The sequence below is a fragment of the Ranitomeya imitator genome, chromosome 5 (genome assembly GCF_032444005.1).
Source record: "Ranitomeya imitator isolate aRanImi1 chromosome 5, aRanImi1.pri, whole genome shotgun sequence".
Lineage (NCBI taxonomy): Eukaryota > Metazoa > Chordata > Amphibia > Anura > Dendrobatidae > Ranitomeya > Ranitomeya imitator.
In genome coordinates, this window is record NC_091286.1 from 277,381,622 (window position 1) to 277,396,218 (window position 14,597).

The window sequence follows — 14,597 nt, forward strand, 5'->3', positions numbered from 1 at the left end:
GTCGCTTAGTGTGACAGTACCTTTAGGTCTGGTTCTAGGACACATAACAGGAGGGCAGCTCTGCCTAACTTCCGGCACCTTCTGCAGATGGCACGGGCACAACTTCGGAGCCCATGCCATCCCAGAGATGTAACTGTGTCCTTTATTGAGACACTTTGTAAATAAAACATAACAAGTCAATGTACTTTTACCTTCTATGGTAATTACAGTATGTAGGTAGTCATGTATATTTCATTTAAAATTAATTAAATAATAGTAGTAAACTTCTCAGTGAACAATAGGAACTATTCCGTAAATTATCCATGAGATACAATTCATTTCACTGGCTAGGATTAAACAAGACCACGTAAGGTGTTGGTGTGTTCCTAAATGCCTGTCTTCTTGTAGTTGACTTAGGAAAGTTTCTATTCACTTTTCTATTTAAACAAGATTTAAACTAAACTGAATCAGATCAGTGAAGCTTATTGTGGATCAAGTCGTATTTGCTTTTCATTATTGAAAGACATCTTACTTTCATCAGCTTGCCCTTTCATCTGATTTGTGTACCATCTAGCAGTAGGTGTATGCAGCTACATGTCTCATTCAACCACTGGTTCCCGAAACTGTCCCTTGTTGATTTTAGTAGGTCATTTAAAGTCCAGCAATTATTTATTTATGCCTTTGTCTTGACTTACTTCTTCTAAAGAGTGTGAGATGGTCATGTAGATATTAACACTATCATACCCTTCCTCATGTTTACACGCAGGTTCATTTCATTTGATACGAATGCTGCTTGACGAGTATATACTGCTAGCAGTGGAAACACAGTTTAACAATGATAAGGAACAAGAGCTCCAGAATTTGCTGGATAAGTACATGAAGAATGCAGGTGAGTTTGTGCAAGGAAATATAATCAAAATCCACAAATACTCAAAATAATTTAGTCCCTGAGACTATTGATCCAGTGTATGCCATGAACTCTTAGGCTATGTTCACACTTTGGAGAACACTTCCACTTTGAGTTTGATTACAAATTTACAACAAATGTTCAAAAAGTGCGTTACTTGCGGATTTTGTTGCGAAATTGGCTACCCATGTCAATTTACTACATTACATTAGAACATTAGAAAGCCTTGCTCAGGGTGAAATCCACAGTGAAAAAGGATATTTTAAAATATTCATTATGTTTTAATTTTAATGCAGATCTTTTCTTCAATATGTGAATGTTTTTTTTTTTTTAAAACCTCATTCCATTGTATTGTACTGTGAATTTGCTGCAAATTCAAAGTATGGAATTTGCACCACAAATCACAAGCAAACCATCAATGGCTTTAATAGTTTTCATTTAAAAAATATGGTGTTTTATTTTATTATTGACCAAGAATGAACAGATTGCTTTGCGCAAATGCAGTCCATGATTAGAGCTTTCTGAAAAATATTTAGAATTGAGAGTCCTCAGTGGTTGATACCTTTTAATGGCTAACTGAAAAGATGGTAACAAATTGCAAGCTTTCGAGACTACTCAGGTCTCTTCATCAGGCATAGACTAATACAAATTCTGAAGATTCACATATTTATGCACAACATAGAGAAAAAATAAATAAATAAAGGGGGAAAACAATACAGGAAAGATATATATCTTGGTACCATGTTAGCCAGTAGATTGAAAAATATTATTTATTATTAAAATATTATTAAAAATATTATTTTTTTTCTCTATGTTGTGCATAAATATGTGATTCTTCAGAATTTGTTTTAGTCTTTGCCTGATGAAGAGACCTGTGTAGTCTCGAAAGCTTGCAATTTGTTACCATCTTTTCAGTTAGCCATTAAAAGGTATCAACCACTGAGGACTCTCAGTTCTAAATATTTTTCAATCTACTGGCTAACACGGTACCAAGATATATATCTTTCCTGTATCAAAATAGAGCTTTCTGGACATCTCTATTACTGACCTTTATTTAAATAGCGTATTACAGCTATTCAATATATGAAACATTAATAGCATAGTAGATACTGCCTTAATCCAGTGTAATCTATAGTCTTATAAGAAAGGAAGAGTGGGCAGTGGATTTACAACTGCATGTTGCTACACTTACATTTTTTTTAGCCTTTTTAAAAAGTTTTGACCTTAGTTGTGCAGCTAGCCCCACTAAGATTACATTGTTCTTTTAAAAGTAGCAAGAATATCAAAAAGTTGCAGATTATTGCACAAGAAAGGCTTTCAACAGAATTTGATGCCAAAAAAGCACCTTGATACATTTTCCCCATAGTGTACATTTGAAATTCCTAATGTAATGCACTAAGAACCTTTACAAGTGTTTAATCCATGAAGTCAGAAAATTCTCCACATTTATCTCAAAGTGCATGCTCTGTAATAGATTTTGTACATCTTTATAGGAGTTAGACTCCTTTCTGTTACTTAGAAAAAGGCCAGTTTAAAATGTCCGATATTCAAAGTCCATTTAAGGACTGTTATGTCCGACCTGAACTCATCATCCTCACACAGTATGTTCCTATGAGTTTGGTGTGTTCCTGTCAAGAGACCCCAGGACTGTCCGGACATCACAGTCCATACGCATGTGAGCAAAAAAATGCCATGAACCTGGTGCATAATGTACTTCTTTTTGGTGCGAAGCATGAGAAAAACACGCACAATTAATTTGATAAATGTAAGTCAATATTTGTCTGTTCTGATGATATTTTTCAAGGCAAATATGTAAAACAAAAAACTAATCTTAAAAAATTGGGATTGTCCTCAAACCAGTCATAATGTGTAATATATAATGTTATCACAGACAGATTGCAAAGAGTCCCAAAAATCACATATATTATGAAATTGTTTTAATCCACAGGAATTATGTAATTTTTCATCTGTGTGTATCCACCGTTACTACAGTAGAAAAATTAATTACTGTATGACCAACTGTTCAACTAAATGATTTTAGGTTCCCCTGTAATTGCTATAATTTACAGCGGCATGTGAAAGTTTGGGCACCCCTGGTCGAAATTACTGTTATTGTGAACAGTTAAGCAAGTTGAAGTTGAAATGATCTCTCAAAGGTCTTAAGTTAAAGATGACACAATTCTATATATATTGTCATCTTTTACATTTTAGAAATTAAAAAAAGCAAAATGGGAAGATGAAAAAGTTTTGTCACCCTGCTTGGTTAGTATCTAGTAGCACCCCTTTTGCAAGAATCACAGCTTGTAAACACTTCTTATAGGCAGCCAAGAGTCTTTTGATTCTTGTTTGAGATTTTCATCCATTCTTCCTCAGACAATTCTTCCAGTTCTGTGAGATTACTGGATCGTCTTGCATGCGCTGCTATTTTGAGGTATAGCCACAGATTTTCAATGATGTCCAGATCAGGGGACTGTGAGGGCCATTGTAAAACCTTCAGCTTGCGCGTTTTGAGTTAATCTGTTGTAGATTTTGATGTGTATTTAGGATCATTATCCATTTGTAGAAGCCATCCTCTTTTCAACTTCAGCTTTTTTACAGATGGTGTTATTTTTGCATAAAGAATTTTTTTAAATTTCATTGAATCCATTCTTCCCTCTACGGGTGAAATGTTCCCCGTGGCTGCAACACAATCCCAAAACATGATTGATCCATCCCTATGCTTAATGGTTGGTGAGATGTGCTTTTCCTGAAATTCTGTGCCCTTTTTTCTTCACACATAGCTTTGATCATTGTGGCCAAAGAGTTCTATTTCAACCTAATTGGTCCAGAGTACTTGTTTCCAAAATACATCAGGCTTGTTTAGATATCGTTTTGCATGCTTCTGAAGCTTCATGAATGCCATATTTGTGCAGATGTTTTAGACCAATGTGCCACAACTCCAAAGTTCTGCTAAGTCTTTCTGAAGGTCTTTTGCAGTCAAGCGGGGGTTCTGATTTGACTCTCTAGCAATCCTACGAGCATCTCTCACTGAAAATGTGCTTGGTCTTCCAGGCCTTATCTTGATCTCCACTGTTCCTGTTAACTGCCATTTCTTAATTATATTTCAAACTGAGGAAAGGGCAACCTGAAAATGCTTTGCTATCTTCTTATAGCCTTCTTCTGCTTTGTAGACCTCTGCCATGTTCGATTTCAGAGTGCTAGGCACCTGCTTAGAAGAACCTGTGGCAAAGATAGAGGAGGCTGTGTTTTTATAAAGCTGGGAAATTAGCATCACCTGGCCTTTCCTAATGATGTCAATGAACAAGCCATAACCCTAACAGCTAATTAAGGTATGAAACCTTGGTCAAAAAGTTTTCTGAACATGAAAAATCTACAGAGGTGCCCAAACTTTTGCATCAGCCCATTTTCCTTTTTATAATTTTTGAAATGTAAAAGATGACAATACTTTTTTGGGGCACAAATACAAAGGAAATGTGTCATCTTTAACTTTAGGCCTTTTAGAGATAATTTCATCTTCAACTTGCTTAAATTTGACAAAAATAATAATTTTGACCAGGAGTGGCCAAACATTTGCATGCCACTGTAGTTAATACGCTCCATAAAATACAAACTGAAGCTAAAGAGTTTACCAGTTCAAATAAAGCAATAAGAATATCTGAATAGATATACAAAACATATTATGCTTCCTCTTCAGGTGTAACGCTTACATGTCATCATTAGAAATCTTTAATACATTTGGTTGTATCTTTATAGATGCTAGCAAAGCAACCTTTACTGCATCACCAAGCTCCTGCTTTCTTGCAAGTCGAAACAAGTCTGGAGGACTTTCAAATGACCCCACAGTCAAGAATGAATGCCTTCAAGAACAGACTTACTCAAATTTGTCACCAGACCATCAAGCAGGACTTGTTCGTGGCTTACACTCCTTCTCAAATGAAGATAACGAAACTATTCCACTCTCAGGTAGTGTGGGTAAAACTTTACTAAAGTTTTAATATGATAGAAGAGTCTCTTTCTGTATGAATGGATATTATACATTATACATACTAAATAATAGAGTTGGGAGAATGCATTTGTGTGGAAGGAATTAAATGATACTTTAATTTTACAAAAATCCATAATTTCCAAAATGCTAATTTTTTGTAATTTGTAAAATTTTGATGAACCTTACAGGGTTGGCAAAAGTTAAAGGAAAAAATACTAATAATAATAATATTCCCCCCACTGCTCACTTCTTCAGCCACCCCTGCTTCTTTCTCTCCCTTGTACGGTGCTCTTCTTATCATCATTGTGTGTTGCATCTTCATGCTAGGTTGGGCCTATCGACCTTGACTAAGCCCAGGACTACCTGTTAACGCACAGGGTCCTCCTATGCCTATGCTCAGTGTCATTCACTCTACGGCCAGGACTTCCGGCTATGATTAAGCCAAGGAAGTCTGTGCTCATGCCTATTGCAAAACCACAGCATACACCACAACTTTACAATGCACACTCTAAGCTGTGACTTCTGGGTAGGGTGATCCTGGACCTAGTAGTGGCCTGAAGTCCTGGCCTAGCTTGAAGTTGCAGCATATGGTGGCAATAATAAGATGCACCGAGAACCATACAGTGGACAATGAGCAGCAAAGGTGACTGGTGAGGTGAGCATTAGTTATTGGAGTTTTTCACAGTATATAATTGGTGGGTATCTGACACTTTCATCCTCAGCTTCTTTCACCTGTATAGGATCTGAACTGCAGTTCTTGGCAACAGAAAGTACACAGTGAATGCAGCAGGCTGTTCAGTGTTTACATACTGACATTTTAGAGTGGAACACAATTGATGTTTTGGGATATGATAACCCTTCAGGTCTGAAATTGACGACCTTTCCTCAGTATCGCTCCTCAATATTATAAGTCTTGACAATCCTTTAAAGAGGGGCTCATTTTATCAGATTTGTATTTTTTAATTCATGCACTATCTCAAAGCACTGCTAAGTTTTAATTAGAAATGTGTATTTTTTAGATCAGATGGAAGTGACCCAAAGCACAGCTCATCTTATGACTCCACCTATGTCACCTGCCATACTCAACCGAGGAAGCGTAATAAACCAAGGGCCAATGGTATTGAGGCCCTCCAGTGTGGGTCCAGGATTAACAACCCATTCTCAAGTCTCTTCATTCTCTGAGCCACCCTACCACAATCTTTCTGAATCTAGCGAGAACTACTTTGGAAACAGTTCTAACTATCAGGCCATGTTCAGAACTCATGCTCAGTCTGGGAACTTTCAGCATAGGGTGGACCAAAGTAGATATTCACATTTAGACGACCAACAAGTACCAAGGGATTATTTTACCAGCAGTTGTGCAGTGACTCCATTTAGCACCCGTCCATCACCAAACTATGGGTCATCAAGTTCTCAAGAAATCCAAGGCATGCAATTCTTTAATTCAAATGGATACAATTTCTTAAATAGTACTGCTTCTGGAAACTGTCAAGGAGGAACATATACTTCAAACACATCCAATGGTATTGTATACAAAGTTTAATAATGTGTCTCTTACTGTACATATCAATCTATTCACTGTCATAGGCATTTTGTGCTTGATTTTTTTATTCTTGTGAGCTAAGTACTGGTTTATTGATTACTGCAGATGTAACCCCAGGGAATTATAATCTTCAGGGTTGGTTGTATTTGAGGAATGTGAACCACATGGAAAATTACCCAAACTGCACATCTTCTTTGCACTGTTCAGATGTATGTGTTAAAGTGTCAAGTTTAAAGCAGCATAACTAGTTTTGTGCCTTATATAGCAACTAAAGACTACTTGATATCTTTGTGATAAAAAAAATACTCTGTGATATCAGGAAATACCTGTAAGGATTCAGGAGTATTAGCCAAAATAAATAACAAAAACCTTTATTGAACAATTTTCAAGACAGACTTATTAAAATGTTAAAAAGGAGAATGTCAAATAAAAGCATAAGCCACACAGGGGACCTCTAAATATACAGCCAATGTATGCACAAAAAGTGCATACAATATAACCAATAAGAATAAATTGACAAAAGAGGTGTAGTCAATAGCTAGCATCAAAAGGTATGGATCGATCGCATTAACATAAATATGTTGTGGAAGAAATCCTACAAATAAAGTGGTAGTCAAGGTCAAAATATAAACCTCACAAAAAATATTGCTCAAGGAAATTATGAAAAAACAAAGCTAAATAGCCGAGTATTAGGATAGCACAAAGGAGAAAAATACCAATAGACACAGTTGGAAAAATAGAGCAAAAATAGGGTCTTATCTGAGATTCCGATGGTTAGATACAATAAGATTGTACTCACCAAATGGAGCCAGTTTATGGCTTATGCATTCGCTGCAGCAGATCCACAGGTCCAATGATGACCAACCAAAAAGAAAAAAATGGGTAGACATGGATTCACTCTGCGCTGCTGAATAAGTGACAGTCCAGACGTATGTCATATATGGCTTTATTCAAGGCATTTCAGAGTTCTTAGACTCCTTCATCAGGAAAACACGACAGATGTACCTATACATACAACAGTGTTCCCCAACTTCGGTCCTCAAGAACCATCAACAGGTCAAGTTTTCAGGATTTCCTTAGTATTGCACAGGTGATAATTGCATCACCTGCACAGGCAAGCTTTCCATCACGTATGCAACACTAAGGAAATCCTGAAAACATGACCTGCTGGTGGCTCTTGAGGACCGGAGTTGCGGAACACTGTTCTATGTATAGGTACATATGCGGTGTTTTTCCTGATGAAGGAGTGATCTTTCAGTGTGAAATTGATGTCCCATCCAGGGACAATGCAAAAATGTTTAAAAAAAAAGTTAAGAAAAAAGTAAAAATGTTTTTTAAAAAATCACAAACTAAACAACAACAAATGTATAAAAATTCTTAATCCAATAAATACATTTATTTATGTAAAACATTTTTTAAAGTAATATTTTAGTTATGCTGCATCCAGAACGACCTAACCTATAAAACTGTCCCACTAGTTAACCGTTTCAGTGAACATCATTAAAAAAATAAATAAAAAATGTGGCAAAAAAACGATACTTTACCATCATACAGGCAAGCAAAAAGTGCAATAAAACGCAATCAAAAAGACAAAAATGTAAATAAACTTCATCTTGTCCCACAAAAAACAAATTGCCATACAGCTCAATCAGTAGAAAAATAAAAAAGTTATTGCTCTCAGAACAAAGCAATGCAAAATTCCTGAATTGTTGGTTTTTGCTCCTCCTGCCTCCCAAAAATCAGAATAGAAAGCAATCAAACTTGTCATGAGCCCGAAAGTGGTAATAAAAATGTCAACTGATCTCACAAAAAAACAGTTCCTCACATGACTCTGTTGGCTGAAACATGGAAATATTATAGATCTCAAAATAAGGAGATGCAAAAACTAGATTTTGCAGTAAGAAGCGTTTTTAGTGTGTGACAGCAGTCAAACATAAAAAACCCCATATAAATCTAATATCGCTGTAATTGCACCAACCCAAAGAAAAAAGTAGTATAATTGCTACAGCACAAGAAATGGCATAAAAAATGATTTTTTTTAATTCTGCCTCCCAAAGATTGCATGCTCTGCTCACATTTCTCCTGAGCTCTTCGCTGAGGGCTTATACCAAGGTTTCCATGTAAATAGCTGAAATACATGATTCAGACAGAACCCCTGAGGAAGATTCCCTATAATGAGGCAGATGGAGGAACTGTGTCCGGCATCTGGCCGCCATTGATCCAGTCCATCTTTTGAGGCGAACATAAAAGCACACTCTGCCACCGTTTTGTATACCTCTGAAAGAAGGACAACACTGAACAGAGGCCAGACGGAGTACAGAGTAACTCTGCTGTCGTATTATAGTGAATGCATCCTCAGGGGTTTCACCTGAATCAAACAAAGGGGGCTTCCACATTACTAGTAGTACAACGTCTCTGGAAAAGTTCTATAGCTCCTTGTCCCCCAAAAGAAATTCAGCAAATTCTGCACTCCCAAATCTAAATGCCCCCACCCTTCTGAGCCCCAGTGTGCCCAAACCACATTTAGTGTCCAAATGTTTGACACTTCTATAATGATTACAGTACGGCTATTTTACAGGTCTCCAGAAGCCAAAGCTGTTCATGACAACGTACTGGTGACTTCAATGTATTGGTCACTACAATGTACTGGGCGCAACAATGGCAGTTTTCACTCTGCAATATCCGCTGCTGCTTGATTCTGGAAAACACCCATAAAGTGAAAATTGTCACTACGCCTGTAAATAAATTCGCAAAGGGGTATAATTTACAAAAAAGGATCACTCTTTGGAGGGAGAATTCTGCTCTTCTAGCACTTAGGAGCTCTGTATATGGCATCTGCAAACTATTCTAGCAAAATCTGCACTCCAGGATGGAAAAAGCACTGTGTCCCTCCTGAGTCTCGTCATATGGTCAAGCAAGCAGTACTGTACAGCTACATATGGGGTATTTCCACATACAGCAAAAATTTGGGATTCATTCTGCTGCCATTTTTATTTATTAGTGTAAAAATGAAAAATTTGGAGTTAAAAAAACATTTTGGTGGTAATTAATTGCAGGGGTTTTACTCGTGTTTGACGAGAGGAAAACAGGGGGCTTGTTCCTTTAAAAGTTGATGTGGATTAATTGCTTCATAAACCCAGAAGCCAAACAGAAAACAAACAGCATTTAGATCAGGCAAGCAAAATACAAAATGTCCATAGCAGGGTTCTTCTCTGCCAGGCCTGTGGACACACAGGCTTGGGTAGTGTCCAGTATTCAGGCTCGGTCAGGAGCCAAAAACACACAGGAGGCCTTCTCCCTCCCAACACACAAACCATGTGCTGAACAACAGCCTCCATTATATAGGATGTTAAACACACCCAGAGGTGAGGTAAGTGGGTATCTAGACCCTTCCATCTCTCACAGCTACCCGCAACCCAGTCCCAGTTGCAACAAATGAACCTCTTAGTGCTATAATGCACTAGAGAAAATACTCCAGGTTGCATCACAGAGACATGCCATTTCTGAGACACATAACTCCGTACATATCGACTACGCAACCATTAGCCACACTACAAAATGTAATTATTTTTTCTTCACTGCCCAATGGAACAAAATTCTGTGACACACCTGTGATGTCAATATGATCACTTTACCCATAGATGAATTCATTGAGGAGTGCAGTTTGTAAAATGGAGTCACCTATGTGGGGGATCTAATTTTTGGAAACCTCATGAGCTCTATCAATGTAACACAGCACCCTCAAACCAGTCCATTAAAATCTGAACTCCAATATGGCGCTTCTTCCATTCTGAGCTTTGAACTGTGCCTCAAAAGTAGTTTTTGACCACGAGGGCTATTGGTGTTCTTAACACAACAAATTTTGGGTCCATTTTCCCCATTTAAGCTTGTGGAAATAAAAAAATTGGGACTAATATCTTATTTTTGTGGGCAAAAATTAGTCATTTTTGTTTTCATGGCTCAACGTTGTAAACTTGTGTGAAGCACCTGGAGGTTCAAGATGCTCAGCACACATATAAATACCTTAAAGGGTCTAGTTTGCATATTGGGGTAACTTGGGAGTTTCCACTGTTTAAGCACTTCAAGCGTTCTCCAAATGCGACATGACATCTGGAGAACATTCCATCAAAATCTGAATTCCAAAACGTCACTCCATCCTTTCTGAGCAGTGCTGTGCATCCAAACAGTAGTTTCCCCCCACATGTGGTATTTGCTCACTCCGGAGAAATTTCACAATAAATTTTGGGGTCCATTTTTTCCTGTTGCCCTTGCAAAACCCCAAAAATTTTTGTCAAAAAATCTTTTTGGTGGGGAAATGTGCTATATTTTATTTTTACGGCTCAACATTATAAACTTCTATGAAGCACCTGGGGATTCAAGGTGGTACCCAGAAATCTAAATAACTTCCATGAGCGGTTTAGTTTCTAAAATGGGGTCACATGTGGAATTTCCAATCTTTAGGCACAAGAGGGGCTGTCCAAACACAACATGGTGTCCGCTAATGATTCCAGCAAATTTAACATTCAAATAGTTAAATGGCGCTTCTTCACTTCCGAGCTCTGCCGTGTGCCAAAACAGTAGTTTTCCCCACATATGGGGTATCTGCATACTCAGGAGAAATTTTTGAGTCCTATTTTTCCTGTTACCCTTGCAAAAATAAAACAAATGGGGTCTAAATAATTTTTTTGTGAAATAAACTTAACTGTCCATTCTTTTCCTTCCACACTTCATTAATCCCTGTAGAGCACCTCAATCATTAATAAACTTCATGAACATGATTTTGAACACCTTGAGGGGTGCAGTTTTTAGAATAATGTTGCTTTTGAGTATTTTCTGTCATATAGGTCACTTCAAATGTGATGTGGTACCTAAAAAAAGTTTTTTAAATTTTGTTGGAAAAATGAGAAATTGTTGGTCAACTTTTAACCCATAAAACTTCCTAACAAATAAAATAAGTTTCAAAAATGCTGCTGATGTTAAGTAGACACATGGTAAATGTTATTTTATAACTATTTTGTGTGACATAACTTTCTGGTTTAAGAGCATAAAAGTTTCAATTTGAAAATTGCAAATTTTTCCACTTTTCTGATATTTTTTCAAATAAATGCAAGTCATGTCAAACAAATTTTATGACTATCATGAAGTACAATATGTCAAGAGAAAGCAGCCTCAGAATCGGTGGGATCCGCTAAAGTGTTCCAGAGTTATTACTACATAAATTGGCACTGGTCAGAATTGTAAAATGTGCCCTGGGCAGGAAGGTGAAAACAGGCTTCGGGTGAAAGGGTTAAACATTACAGAAAGGAAAATGTGTCGATGAAAAAGTGTGGGAACCCTGCATGGTACTTTTGAAAGTAGCACAGATTGTAAATGCTTTTGGAATCCAAACAAGAGTTTTCCAATTCTTGCTTGAGATATTTTCATCCATTTTTCTTTGGAAAATTCTTCAAATTCAGTGAGATTTCTGCTTCGTTCTGCATGCACTTCTATTTTGTGGTCTGGCCACAGATTTTCAATGATGTTCAGATCATGGGAATGTGAGGGCCATTATAAAACCTTTAGCTTGCTCCTTTTTTGTGGATTTTGATGTGTTTAGGATCATCATCCATTTGTAGAAGCCATTCTCTTCAAAATTTCAGCTTTTTAAAGATGGTGTTATTTTTGCATCAAGAATTTGTTGAAATTTCATTGAATCCATTTTTCCCTCTACACATGAAATGTTCCTGCAGCGCCCCAGGGTCCTGGTCGATGCAGTAATGTCGTTCTTCCACCATGGGGAGTGATACTACGTTTGAAGGCAATAAAGGAGATCTCTTTACTAGGTATCATAAACCACACAACACACTTCACACTCCAGTCCACAGGGGGAGCCATGCTCCTATTTATTAGGGCACTCTCCACAATTAGGAAAAACTGGTGGTCTGGATAGGAAGTTAGTCAGAAGCTGGCTGGGCTTCACCCAGTGAGCTGCTGTCTGAGCTCCGCTCAGGTAGTTGGTCCCTGACATGGGTGGGATCCTGTCAGAGGCCTAAACAGAAGGCAACGGAGCTGCGACTGCCTACCGATGTGGCAGCATCTCAAGAAAGAGACAAGAACAGCGAATTGTATTGTAGAGGGTGAGAACCAAAGTCATAGCAAAAGGAGAGGAAACCAGAAGGAGTTCTGCCCTATGCAGGCTGCCTCCTTCTGAGGCGCAGGATCCGGTAGGCACGGTGGCAGCTTGTGGGGGCTGGGGCATGCTAGAGTCCCTGTAAAAAGCCTCAGGCCACCAGTCATACGGGTTTGTTCCTATTCATCTGGGGGACAGAGAGAGAGACATAACATCTACAACAGTTGTGAGGACCTTACTGAGAAGCTTAGCAGGAAGGCACTACAACACCCAGGTGCTAGAGGAAGGCTACTGATTTCCACCTGGATAAGGGGACTCTGGATTTGCCTTTAAACCAGCTGGACTCTGCCTGCCCTGTGATCTGGTGCTCTGGACTGTGGATGCTGAAGTCTTCAGTAAAAAGGTAAAGAGACTGCAACCTTGTGTCCTCATTCTTCACTGCGCCTCACACCATCCACAATCTACACTCTGGGAAGCCCTGGGGACACACTTCACCTGTGGGAAGGTATACATTTAGCTGCCATAACATCACCCCAGCGGACCCCTAAGCAGCGTCGGTCACCCTGACCGAATACCACAGGTGGTATCATGAACACTATCCCTTCAAAGACCTTTCCCCCTTTTACAACGGACCTCCCGAGGGCCACGGACCGGGTCAGCCACCGTGACAACCCCCTTTGAGAACCCGGTACTGAGTAACCCACTGCCCTATCGGGGCGATCCAAATCTTTTGGCGTCACAAACAGGATCTACTTAAGCCTGAAAATCGTGTCATGTGCGCCTAAGAACTGAGCTAGAATTGTGCTTGAACTGTGATTTATTGAAAAGACTGTATATTGCAAAAGACCGCCAAAAATTCTTGCCAAAACCGCTGCCATTACCACGCCACGAGGAGCGCTGGAGAAGAAGGGCGTGTCGTCATGGGCATGAACTGACTGAGAGCACGAAAGATAATGGCCGCCCAGTTCAAATACCTCTGCACCTTAAGGACGTGTCCATCAGCAGCCGAGATCCGCCTCCTGATCCTCAATGGCGGGTGGAGACAAAGAAACAGAAACTGCCCACGGAGGAGAGAGCAGGAAAAGGACGAGGAAGGAGCCAGCCACGTGGAAGATGCCATGGCCAGCCGCCCAGAACCAGAGCGGGGGGTGGAATCCGAGGACTCCCCCAGCTACCGGGATGGAAGCCGCAGCGATCCATCACCAAAGGTCCTGGAGTTCCTGAAAGCGGAGGTGGAAGAGCTCAGCGACCAACTCCTGCGGACGCAGCTGAGCACTGAGGCCGGGTGGAAGACGACCTTCTTTGGGAACCTCACTAGATGTCTGTCGGCAGCCTCGTCTGGTCCGGAGCAAGAAAGAAGTTCCAGCGCTCCGAAGCCAGAAAGCAAGGCCCTGCTGGGAAGCGAGATGCTGCAAACAGAGATGACAACACCGCAGCACAAGGCCCTGCAACCAGCATTCCAGACCCCATCGGAGACGGAGCAGACCGGCACCGGAGGGACCACATCTGAAGCAGGTATGAGGAACAACCCTGCCCCGGTAACTGACCCCGCTCCCGCAACTGCTCCTGCAACAGCTGCTGACTCCGTTCCAGTGACTGATCTTGCAGCAGCCACTACCTCTAGTACAGAAAATGCCCATACCCAAGCTACGCAGACTTCTATCGCTGCGCATGATCTGACAATTCACGAAAAACAGACCAATGTTGTTTATTTGGCACCGGGTGTAACCCTGGATCCTACCCTTCCCAGGCCCGTGAGGGTTATGTGCCAAGTAAAGCCCTGGAAGCCATCCAAGTAAATGTTGACTGAAGATTGTACATAGTTCACAAACATTTCATTTTTCCTACTTTAAACCCGTCTAGAGTTAACTCTTAAAGGGGTCCCATGCTTAAAGGGATCCTCGATTTGCACAAAGTTTTATCAATGTCCCCAAGACCTCAGAATCATGAACTGTGCATGATCACAAACTGTCCACTTTAAATAGTTGGCACATTCTTAAAGGTGCTTCCTACTGATTTTACACAGGAGGCTTTTACAGAGACTGCCTCTAACAGAAACTGCTGTTCATCTTAC

At 39.6% G+C, this 14,597-nt stretch overlaps 1 protein-coding gene across 1 annotated transcript in view; it reads left to right on the top strand.

Moving 5' to 3' along the window:
• The window catches only part of RFX6 (regulatory factor X6), a 248,889-nt gene that overhangs the window by 143,575 nt on the left and 90,717 nt on the right, over positions 1-14,597 (top strand). The window contains exons 15-17 of the mRNA XM_069726189.1: positions 746-868; positions 4,640-4,849; positions 5,891-6,394. Of these exons, the coding sequence (XP_069582290.1) occupies positions 746-868; positions 4,640-4,849; positions 5,891-6,394 (837 nt within the window). The remainder of the gene's footprint in view (positions 1-745; positions 869-4,639; positions 4,850-5,890; positions 6,395-14,597) is intronic.